Source organism: Phacochoerus africanus, chromosome 5 (assembly GCF_016906955.1).
Source record: "Phacochoerus africanus isolate WHEZ1 chromosome 5, ROS_Pafr_v1, whole genome shotgun sequence".
Lineage (NCBI taxonomy): Eukaryota > Metazoa > Chordata > Mammalia > Artiodactyla > Suidae > Phacochoerus > Phacochoerus africanus.
Window position 1 is genome coordinate 8808626 of NC_062548.1, and position 12293 is coordinate 8820918.

The 12293-nt window shown below is 52.9% G+C and overlaps 1 protein-coding gene across 1 annotated transcript; it reads left to right on the forward strand.

The window, feature by feature from the left end:
- Nucleotides 1-3539: 3539 nt before the first annotated feature.
- AZGP1 (alpha-2-glycoprotein 1, zinc-binding) lies at nt 3540-11233 on the forward strand. The gene is made up of 4 exons (XM_047779624.1): nt 3540-4184; nt 6356-6616; nt 9746-10021; nt 10711-11233. The coding sequence occupies exons 1-4, from the start codon at nt 4109-4111 to the stop codon at nt 11034-11036; spliced, it is 939 nt and encodes a 312-aa protein (XP_047635580.1). The 5' UTR covers nt 3540-4108; the 3' UTR covers nt 11037-11233.
- The last annotated feature ends 1060 nt before the right edge of the window (nt 11234-12293 follow it).

Below are 12293 nucleotides of genomic sequence, written 5' to 3' on the forward strand. Positions count from 1 at the left end.
GCTGAAACTAACAATATTGTACGTTAACGACATTTCAGGAAAGAGAGAAGTGCTATTCAACCGACTCGGGAGCGCCTGGAGAGCTGACTTTGCTTTCCCAGCCCGCTGACAGGCTCCCCCTTGTGGCAAAACGGGATATTACCTCTAAGACTGAAAAAACACCAACCCAAGTGTAAATATCAGGCTTGGACCCCGTTGAAGCAAGCACGTCTGGTGTTACCCTCAGAGTCCCAGGAGGCGGCAGCAAGGGCTGGACCTTCCTGACTCTTTTCCTTGGAGCAGTGGGCCTGGTTTCCCAAAAGGGCACTGGCATATCCATGCAAGAAGGACCTTCACTGTTCAACCCCACTCCCCCACGGCTGGGGAGCACACAGGCAGGTTGACGTGCTTGGCACACAGAGGTCCCTCTGCCAGCAGGGAATCAAGTGCCGGCAGAGGAGGGGGAGGGGTGTGGGACCAACCCCTGAGGCAGGTGCTTGTCAGACTCTGAAATTGAACCCTACTTGCCAGCCGATCCTGTTACTGTTTCATGGATGCTGGCAGAAGACAGGACAGCTCTGGAACAGAGACAAAGAACTGATGGTCGTGGCACAGCAAGCAGCATGGACACCGCGATGGCCAGGGTTCCGCTGGGCCCCTAAAACCCCAGACAGTAGCTCCGAAGGACCCCTGCGGATGCCACAGAGGCAGTAGGCTTGGTGTGCCATCAAAGACATAGAGCTCGGGGAATGAGAGCAAGCCATCACAAGCCTGGTCTTTCTCCACCAGGGATCAGCACCTCATCCCTGGAGGGTGCTGCCAATAGTACCCTGAGAAATGGCCTGAGGAAACACCACACAGGACTTCACCTTCTCCTCAAGCCCAGAAAATGCAGGGAGTTCAAGACCCAAGACCCACTGCCCCTGGCAAAGGCTCCTTCCCCCACTCTTTCCCCCCTCCCCCACCCCCATCTCTGTGTGGGGACCCACCAGCTCCATGACTCACAAGCTGATTATTCCCGCTGGACAAGACTGCATCAGAAAGGTGCTCCTACCCTGATCTTTGGTGACTCATAGATGTGGGATACAGGAAGGGTTCTGGGCTATAGTGGCCCCCTGACCTACCCTTCTGTGTGAGTTTGGAGGTGGGGGGAGAATGTATGCAGTGTCCCCTGGCACCCCAGTGCAGTGGGGGCAGCAGCCAGTTCGATCCCTGACCAGGAAACTTACAAATGCCACAGGTGCAGCTAAATGAAATTTTTTTCTCAAAGAAAACAGAGATGAAATGATGCCATGAATGAAGCCAGCAATGAAGCCAGACTGCCTGACTGTGTGTGGGGCCTAGAAGGCCAAACCATCTGGGTCTCAGACCTTCCAGGGAATGCTGGCTCGAGAGTTCTGGAGTGAAAACACGAAGCAGGGCGGCACTCTGGAGGTCCAACAACAACGGACAGGCTCAGCAAAGCAATCCTAGCCTGGGTCCCCTTGGGCCCTGTCGTCCTAGATGCCAATCAGAAGTGGGAAGCCCGGGAGTTCACACTGTGGCGTAGCAGGTTAAGAACCCAACTAGTATCCATGAAGATGCAGGTTCGACCCCTGGCCTCGCACAGTGGGTCAAGGATCCAGTGTTGCCCTGAGCTGTGGTGTGGGTCACAGACATGGCTCTCATCTGGCATTGCTATGGCTGTGGCATAGGCCAGCAACTGTAGCTCCGATTCGACCCCTAGCCTGGCAGCTTCCGTATGCCATGGGTGTGGCCCTAAAGAAAAAAATAAAAGAAAATAAGGAAGTGGGAAGCAGATCGCACCTAGGGAATTAGGGGAAGCCTGTCTGGAGGCCTGAGATGCTCAGAGCGCTTGCCCGCCACCTGGACTAAGTGTCCACGGCTCCTTACATTCTACTCACCTGTGCTGAGCAAGAGAAGAACCTGGGAACCTTGCGGAAAAGAGACATGAAAGGGTAGACGACTGAGTGGAAGAGAGATAGGAAGGCTTAGAGGTGTGGACTAGTGCTCCTCAGAATCCTACTTAACCCACTGGAAGTACCAGGTTCAAAAGCTCCAGATTCAGGACAAGGATGGGGACAGGGAGGGACACTGCCAGCCCACTCCTCAGACTCAAGGAAAGAGCCTAAGTGTGGACTCTGTCCTTGCCCCAAGCTCCCCAGGGAGACACTGGCCTGGCCAGGCCCCATGGTCCTAGAGTTCTCTCATACAAGTATTTTGGTTTTTTCTTGCTTTGTATTAGGTGAACAATACATGGAAATTCTGCCTTCAGTATTTAGTTGGGTTTTCATGGAAGAAAAACCAAATAACTCAGAACGAAATAATCCGGCCAGCAAAATTTCAAAGCAACTTCTGACCTTTGAATAAATCAAGAAAATCACGTGCCAGGGGAGAAGTCAGATCAATGAGGACACCCCAGAGCCACGGGAAGAGGCCAGGCCTGAGGCAGGCTGGACTGTGAGCTCCGTGCCCCCAACTATAGGAGGGATGCGGCGGGATGGGCAAGGGAGCGGTGAGGGGGTGGGGGCGGTGGTGGAGCCTCCAGAGACCTGAGTCCCAGGCTGGGCCGGTATGCGGACAGGGCCAGGGCACAGAGTCACTCAGACACCCAGAGGAACTTCCTGGAGGGATTCAGATGTCCGAGGAGGCCCAGGACAGCTTGCCAAGAAGAAGGGAGAAGCTTGTTCCTGACCCGTCGGGTGTGAGACAGTGAGAGGTCTGAGCTGTGGTGTAGGTCACAGATGCGGCTGAGATCCCACGTCACTGTGGCTGTGGTGTAGGCCGGCAGCTGCCGCTCAATTCAGCCCCTAGCCTGGAAACATCCATATGCTGCAGGTGTGGCCCTAAAAAACCAAAGAAAAAAATCCATTTTTTTAATTAAAAAATAAAAATGATTTTGAGAATAACTGGCAAGGGAGTAGATGGCAAAAAAAGCTAAGACCTGCTGACCTGGAGGGGTGGGAAGTGCAGAGAACACAGGCTGGAGGAAAAGACACGGGCTGGAATGTGCCTCGTTTGTTGGATCTTGGGCGCTCATCGGATGGGAGGGGCCCCGAATCTGACTCCAACTTCCCTTTTGCATTTACCATCCCACCTGCCCAACCCCTTAGTTCTCTTCCTGAACCCCATTTCCACCAGGTTGACCTCAATGAGCCTCAAGTCGGTCTGAGTCCATCTCTTTGGGTCTTTGCTCATGTATCCACTGATTGGTTTTTCTACGTGTTTATAGGCTGTCTTCTTTCTGCCAGGAGCTGAACTACAGAGCTAGTCCTGTAAACACATCTGCTGCTACCAGGGACACCAGATGCCACGGTGGACCAGTGACACCACCCAGGGGATGCTGGGTGCGCCTCCCCCACCCCCTCCCCAGGTAAGATCTGCCCCACTGTCCCAAGAAGCTGCAAAGACTACCAGAAAGGGTTGTCCACTGCACCTGCTTCTTTGCTTCACTGATGCCTGATTCAGTGTCCGGGTGTCCAGCAGACACAAGCATCTGCTTCACTGAGCCCAAGCCGCGTGCTCCTGTTCTCTTGCAGGGGAGGCTGCTCTGTTGCAGGGGAAGCTGCAAGAGGGGTGTCTGGCCATCCGCTTCCATGATGGAAATTCCCCAGGCAGAGATGGGAGGAAGGCAGAGATGTGAATGGTGCCCAGACAGAACTCTGGTGGAGCAGCATGTGGGAGATAGAGGGTTGCACCCTAGCCAGGGCCCAGCCTCTGGACATGTTGTGAGCTTTTCTCGAGGGCAGAAGTGAAGTATGGTTGGACAACAGCCAAACCCCACCACTCACCACAGGGAGGGGATGTCACAATAGCCTGGAAGGGTGACCCACATCCCAGGCCTCAGCCACTTGCCACATACCCGCAGCTCCCTGGCATTCTTCCACCCAGGGCAGGCAGCGGTCCCAGTCCCCAGACCGGCTGGTTCAGCTCTCAATTTGCAGATCAGCTGCAGACTCACTGAGCACAGACTCCGCCATCTGGGCACCTCTCATTGGCCTGTGGATTCACCGCCCCTGGACTGGGCTCAAAGCCCAGCCATTCCCATAACTACACCTGGCTCGATCTCCACATCCTCTGCTCCGAGCTCCAGGCTCTGGGGAAGTCTGGAACCTTCCAGCCAGGGACCATGGGCACAATGGCACCTGTCCTGCTGCCCCTGCTGCTCCTTTTGGGCCCTGCAGTCCCCAAGGAGACCCAAGCTGGTAAGTAGGAAGCAAGAGGTGGGTTTGGAGAAGAAGGGAGGGGGAGGTAAGGAACTGGACAGACAGGCTGGGAGGAGGGCCTAGATGCAGCTGGGATTCCCAAGTGTACTGTGGGAATGGATGGCCAAGGCTGTCAACTAACTCAACCCACACGCTTCTAGATGTACTCAGGGAGCCTCTGGACTTTAAGGCACAGTAAGACCTTAAAGAATCAGAATCCAAAACTCTTAATTTACAGATAAATAAAACTAAGACCCAGAGAGGTAGAGTGACTTGCCTAGGGTCACAGAGCCAGGACAGAGCAGAAACCACACAAGCAGAATTTCTCATTCCTTCCCTCCTTCTAACCACTGGATGTCCCTGTCTGACTTTCAGGGAACTTGAAGGCAGATGTGAAAGCAAGTCAACTGGAGAGATGGTTCTAGAAGGAAACTCATTTCCACATTCCAGAGTCAGACATTACTATACTCAGCCTGGAAGGATAGTGACTAGGATAGAAGCCAGCAGAAGCTTGGGAAGAACACAGGCCAATTCTAGAAGAGGGAAACGATGCTGTCTCTTGGCAGACAGATTTTCAGGATGAAGAAACATAAGCCAAACTGTGCGAGCTTAAAATTTGTTACATGTGAACTGTCAGAAATATGTTTGTTAGTTTTATAACAATTCATCACATTTAGAATGTTAATTGCACCCTACACCAAAATCAGTATTAGGTTCTCCAGAGAAACAGAACTAATAGGACATTAGAGAAAAATATTGATTTTAAGGAATTGGCTCACACAGTCGTGGGTCTAGGCTGGCAAATCAGAAATCTGCAGGGTAGGTCAACAGGCTGGAGACCATAGAGGAGCTGAGGCTGCCGTCTGGAATCCAAAAGCAATCTGGAGGCAGAATTCCTTCTTTGGGGGGACCTCAGTCTTTCCTCTTATGTCCTTCCACTGATTAGACGAGGCCCACCCACATTACAGAGGGTAATCTGCTTTACTTGAGGTCTACTGAGTTAAATGTCTATCACACTTAGAAACTCATGTCAAACTATTGCCTTTGGAATTGATAAGCAATGAGATCCTGCTGTATAGCACTGGGAACTATATCTAGTCACTTATGATGGAGCATGATGGAGGGTAATGTGAGCAAAAGAATGTATATATGTATGTGTGACTGGGTCTCTGCTGTACAGTAGAAAATTGACAGAATGCTGTAAACCAGCTATAATGGAAAAAATAAAAATCATTTAAAAAATAAATAAATATAACTACCTATAGAATAGATTCTTTAAAAAAAAAAAAGGAAAAAGAAACTCATTAGCAAAAATAATTTCATTGCCTGAACTAGGAATCAGCCGTATGACCCATAACACTGCAAATACCCATGGGAGTTATATGATGAATTAATTATGAATTTGGGGAATATGCCCCCGTCTCCCACTTATCAAATTACCTCTCCCTGCCTCATTACCAAAATGCAAGGTACAGCCCTGGAAATTCTGAGATCCATCCCGGCCTTACCCTATGGCAAGCTGTTCTAGGTCATTTCCTGAGTCTTCTCGCAAATTCTCCTTCCTATACTTTCTAAACGTATATGTTTGTCAGGTTAGACTAGGCTATGCTCCAGGAACAAAGTTTTTGGTGCCCTGACCCCTCAAATATTTATTTCTTACTCATGTGAAGTTGAATACAGATCAGACAACTTTTCTCTCCTCCATGGGGTGACGCAGGAATCCAGGCTGTGTGCATCTCAGGATTCTTCTCTTTCATTCTGTGATATCCACAGTCATCACCTAAAGAGAAGAGAGAAAAATGGAGCAAAGGAGCTCGTAGGGCCTCACGGCAAAAGAAAGACATCGCTTCACTCACATTTCCTCTTGACAGAACTCAACCACGTGGTTGCAATATACCTACAAGGAGGCTGAGAATTCTCTCTTCTTAAATGCCTAGAAGACATGATGTAGTGAAGGCACAGAATGGGCTCTGAAATATCACGCCCAGCAGAGACATAGAGCCCTTCCACTCGGGGGAGGCTCAGGGGGCCTGAGGCTGACAGCGGGGTGGAGACAGCTGAGGGAGAAGCAGCCCAGCGACCTCTCCCTGCCCTCGAGGCCCCCTACTGCCCCACATGAAGACTCGCCTGCAATGGACCCCCACTCCTCTGAGTCTGCTCCCCTTTTGCAGGGCCTTACACTCTGAGCTTCCTCTACACCGGGCTGTCCAGGCCCGGGAAAGGCTTCCCCAGCTTTCAGGCCATGGCCTACCTCAATGACCAGCCCTTCTTCCGCTACGAGAGCGAGGGCAGGAAGGCTGAGCCCCTGGGCCCCTGGAGCCAGGTGGAAGGAATGGAGGACTGGGAAAAGGAGAGCGAGCTTCAGAAGGCCAGGGAGGACATCTTCATGGTGACCCTGAGAGACATCATGGACTATTACAAGGACAGAGAAGGTCAGTGGTCGCTGGAAGCCGGGGTGGAGGGTCTTAGCTCAAGAGCTCAGGTGTGAGCAGGATGGAAATAATCCCTCCCAAAGGAGGACTGGGAAGCACAGGGAAGAGCTCCCTGGTGTCTAGAGGTTAAGGATCCAGCGCTGTCGCTGCTTTGGCTCAGCTCACTGCTATGGCGTGGGTTCAGTCCCTGGCCTGGGAACTTCCACATGATGTGGGCATGGCAAAAAAAGAAACAAAGAAAAAAAAAAGAAAAGCACAAGTAGAAATACACAGAGGAGTTCCCATCGTGGCTCAGTGGTTAACGAATCCGACTAGGAACCACGAGGTGGCAGGTTCGATCCCTGGCCTTGCTCAGTGGGTTAAGGATCCGGCGTTGCCGAGGGCCATGGTGTAGGTTGCAGATGTGGCTCGGATCTGGCTGCTGTGGCTCTGGTGTAGGCCGGCAGCTACAGCTCTGATTAGACTCCCAGCCTGGGAACCTTCATATGCTGCGGGAGCAGCCCTAGAAAAGGCAAAAAGACAAAAAAAGAAGAAGAAGAAGAAGAAGAAGGTGAGAGCCTCACCCCTGTCCAGGGATGCGGGTGGAGAATGAGATAACCTTGGAGTTGGCCTGCCCTGGGTTCACATGGTGGCTCCACCAATCCCTTGCTACTTGACAGGGAACACATTTCTTAGTTATCGGTGTGAATCTGCAAAAATGGGAGGCTTGAGACCTGCCTCCAAGAGACTGTAAATCTTACCTGAGTAAATTCCACAAAGGCTAGAACCGTAGTCTGTCTTGCTCTGCCCGAGAGCGCCATCACCTAGGCCAGCCAGTGCTACTTGCTCATGTGGAATTTGCAGGATGATTGACAGGAGGCACCTGGCATAGACCGTGGCCCATACTCAGAGCTCAGAAAGCTCTGAATTCAAGACCAGAGACTGTCAGAGTCACAGGGACTCACAGGGGTCTCCCCCACCCCCATCCCCGCCCACAATGAGCAGACTCCAAGGGGTCAGCTGAGCTCGTGGCATGAGGAGCCAGTGCAGAGCTGAGCACAGGGGCCACTTCTCATGTCTCCCAGCCTAGTGCTCTTTCTCCTGAACCCCACTGCCCACCCTAAAGGGTGAGAGTCAGAAGATGGCCTTCTGAGTACAGAAATGCCTGGGAAGCTACGTAGAATCTGCAAGTTTGCAGAAGGAAGCAAGAGTTATGCAGAATCCTGAAGGATGTGGGTGGGATGGGAAGCCCTGGTAAGGAAGGTGGCCTGGGCTGTGTCAGAAATAGGAAAAGGGGAGTCTCCTATTTCTGGAAAGGTGGTCCCGTCATTAGTATCCAGCACTTTTTTACCACTGCAGCCCAGGTTCAGTCCCTGGTCTGGGAACTGAGATTCCACATCAAGCCACTGATTCCATGGCCAAAAAAAGAAAGAAAGAAAGAAAAGGAAGGGCCTCCTTGCAGCATATGGAAGTTCCCAGGATAGGGAATCGGAGCTGTAGCTGAGGCCTACAGCACAGCCACAGCAACACGGAATCCAACCCACGCCTGCAACCTACACCACAGCTCACACCAATACGGTATCCTTAATCCACTGAACAGGGCCAGGGATCAAACCCACATCCTCATGGATAATAGTCAGGTTCTTAACCCACTAAGCTATGGTGGGAACTCCAAAAAAATTTTTTAAAGAAAAAAGAAAGAAAGAAGAGAAACAGGAAACGGTCCTGCACAGGTGCCCAGAGGGGGAAAAAAAAAGAAAAAATGTTTTAAGAAAGAGAAAGAGGAGTTCCTGTTGTGGTGCAGCCAAAACAAATCTGAGTGATATCCATGAGGATGCGGGTTCGATCCCTGTCCTCAATCAGGGGGTCGGGGATCCAGCATTGCCGTGGGTTGTGGTGCAGGTCGCAAATATGGCTTGGAGAGCACATTGCTGTGGCTGTGGTGCAGGCCGGCAGCTGTAACTCCAGTTCGACCCCTAGCCTGGGAACCTCCATATGCCACAGGTGAGGCCCTAAAATAACAAATTAAAAAGGCAAAGAAACAAAGAGAAAGAAAAGAAATAGGAAAAGATCCTGCACATGTGCCTGGAAGAACATGGAGAGACATTCCAATTGACTGGCATAAAAATGTTGATGAGAGTAGTTATGAATAATGGGCATAGAGAGGGGAGTTTCCCAGTGCCCTTGCAGGTTAGGGGTCTGGCATTGTCACTGCTATGACGCAGGTTCAATCCCTGGCCCAAGAATTTCCACATGCCACATGCACAGCCAAACCATAAAAACCTTTTTAAAAAAGGAAGAATAAAGAGAGGAACACAGAGTATTAGAAATCATAGTAGCTAACGTTTATTGAGCACTTACTATGCCCCAGGCACGTGTACCAACACATGCAGTGCTTACAGCAACCCTCTGCAACAGCACTGCTGCCATTGCCATTTCAGGGGTGACATAATTGAAGCACAGAGAGGGCAATGGCTCCCATTCATGCAACAAGCCCAGCAGGGGTGGAGAGAGACCTGGGATGGGAGCCCATATAGCCGGAGGTCAGAGCCACTGGTCAGTATCCAGTAAACACCGGCTTTCATAGTTAAAACAAAGAGCTTGTGTCCCCCTTCCCTGGGGAAGGGAGGCGGGGCTTTAGAGATTCCTACTAAGGTTTTCAAGCACAGGAAAAGGGGGTGATCAAAGTATGTTTACTCAGGTGCTGACATCGACTGTACTGAGAACTCAGAAAAAAAAGGAGAAATGTTGTAACCCGTGTAAAACTACAAACAGTTTCTGCTTAACTTGGAGACGAATTTCAGTGGGGCTGGGGCTGGGTCCAGGGCTCACCGTATATTCACACAAAGGTCCTTACATGAAATGATGCAGAGGGGCTGGCACATCTGTCCCAGGCCTGCAGCTCTCAGAGATGCCCGAGGTGGAAAGAGTCACCTCCTCTCAGCCTGGGCTCCAACACCAAACCACACCTAGGGTCCCCCTCTCCGTCCGGGGCGTGTCGGACTCTCTGAGTGTGTCTGACCCCATGTGCCTCCCTAAAGGGATTGCAGGCGTAGATTCCAAAGGCCTTTTTTGCTGTCGGGTTGCGTGGGAGGCAGAGCTCAGAAGACCCCGGCTGACCGCCTTCCGGGGGGCCGGGGGAGGCTGCAGGGTCGCACACCTTTCAGGGCAGGTTTGGCTGTGAGCTCCGGAACGACCAGCGCCAGGCAGCGTTCTGGAGGTACGCCTACGACGGTCGCGACTTCATCGAGTTCAACAAAGAAATCCCAGCCTGGGTGGCTCTGGACCCAGCAGCCGTGAACACCAAGCTGAAGTGGGAGGCCGAAGCAGTCTACCTGCAGCGGGCCAAGGCCTACCTGGAGGAGGAGTGTCCGGGGATGCTGCGGAGGTACCTGGAACACGGCAGGGGCCACCTGGACCGGCAAGGTACCCGCTGCTTCCTACGCCCTGGTCGCCTCCTGCCCTCCCCCCACCCCCTCAGCTGAGAAAGACCCAGGGGATCTCAGGCTGGGAGCTTGGGGACCGGCTCAGGCACATCCGGTCGTCCTTTCTCTCTGTGACGATGCCACCTGGCTTGGCTGTCGGGGGAAGGCAGGTGTGTGTGAAATGCCTGCCCTGCCAGGATGGAAACTGGCGTGACCAGGTGGCGGGCGGGATGGAGTGGCACAGGCTGAGACTGAATTTGAGAGGTTCTGAGGGAGGGGTCGCGGGGCCCGGAGCAGGGAAGGGTCTGATGGACGGACAGACAGACCCAGCGGCAGCCTAGCGAAGGGGCGGGGCTGATGGGGGGAAGTGGAGCCCCTCCCCCGTCGCCCCCCCCCACCCCCCGGGCCGGGTCAGAGGTTGGTGGGAAAATAGAAAAATGCTTGGCGCTCAGTTTCTCGGCAGCGGCAGTGGCAAGTCAGTACATGCTGGAAGGGGCCGGCGGCCCATAATCCGACGGGAAGGTCGGCCCATGATCCGACGGGGAAGGTCGCGGGAGGCCCTTGCCTTCCCCGAGCCTCAGAGGTTTCCCTGCAGGCGGACGCGGAGCTCAAGGCCCTGCGCAGCCCTGACACCCCCGGGTGGGGAGGGGATGGGGAGCCGTGCGCTGAGCGACCTCTGTCCCCCCACAGCCCCTCCCTCCGTGTCGATCACCCGCCACGTGACCCCAGGACAGAACGGGACCCTCAAGTGCCTGGCCTATGACTTCTACCCAGGAAGAATCGGTCTGCGCTGGACTGGCGCTGGTGGAGCACAAGAGGCTGAGTCTGGGGGAGACATTCTTCCTAGTGGAAACGGCTCTTACCAGTCCTGGGTGGTGGTGGGGGTCCCCCCTCAGGACAGAGCCCCTCACTCCTGCCACGTGGAACACAGCAGCCTGGCCCAGCCCCTCACTGTCCCTTGGGCGGGGCTGCAAGAACTGAGGGTGGGAGGCAACATTGGGACTCCGGCCCAGTAGGTACCCTTGCTGTGGGACAGGAGCCATGTGAACTCTGGCAATGCCAGCCAAGGTGAGCAGCCAGGCCCAGGGGGCCGGGGGGTGGATTCCCAGAAGAGTGCCAGCACTGGGCACCATCACTGCTAAATTGCCTTCCCAAATCCCATTATCTATGAGTAAAATCAATCAGCGGTCATTGCATGGCCTAGAACACCGTATGTAAAGGTTTTTTGTGTTTTATCTTTATTTGGCTGCACTGGCAGCATGTAGTTCTTGGGCCAGGGATCAAACCTGAGCCACAGCAGTGACAATGCAGGGTCCTTCACCCACTAGGCCACCAGGGAACCCCTAGAAAGGTATTTTTTAAACTGTGAAATGCTGTAGAAATGTAAGGTTTTATCATGTGTCCTGACCCCCAAACTTTGGATGCCCCTGAAATTCTTGGTATCCGCTAGATGCAGTGTTTACTAGGCATCTTACCTGAGGCATCCACCATAGGGTGGCCTGGACCACCCGTTTCCTTGGGCACGGTCCCCTTTGGTCATGAGGCCGAGGACTCTGCAGCCTCTTTAATACAAACCCAAGCCTCTGCTGTACCTCAGTTTCCCCAGCAGTCCCTAGCTCCCTGTGAAACACCAGCCCCACCTGGGTCCCAGCTCCCTGAGCTTCCCCTACACTCCAAGATATGCTTCCAAGAAGCAGGGATCAGCTCTGATGTTCTTAGACTCCCTCCAAATTCATTCAAGTGCGTTTTTGTTTTTCTTTTTCTTTTTTTTTTTCTTTTGTCTTTTTAGGGCCGCACCCACAGCATATGGAGGTCCCCAGGCTAGGGGTCTAATCGGAGCTGTAGCCGCCAGCCTACAACACGGCCACAGCAACGGGGGATCCGAACCACGTCTGCAACCTACACCACAGCTCACAGCAACACCGGATCCTTAACCCACTGAGCAAGGACAGGGATCGAACCCGCCACCTCATGGTTCCTAGTCGGATTTGTTTCTGCTGCACCACGATGGGAACTCCCAATGTGTTTTTCAGTTGTGTCATCCATCCCCACCCACAGGTTTAAGCCCCAAAGACAGAGCAGAACTCTCACATGTCACCTTTTTATGAAGCCTCGCCTGCCTGTGACTGTTTGTCCTTCCTACCTAAAACCTTCTCTCACATCCCAGCCTCAGCCTCTCACTCTGCATTACTCCTTAGATGGCGTCCCCTGCCTTCAGAATTCCCAGACGACTCTCTCAGCTTTCTTGGTAACCTAAAATTATCACTGTCTCA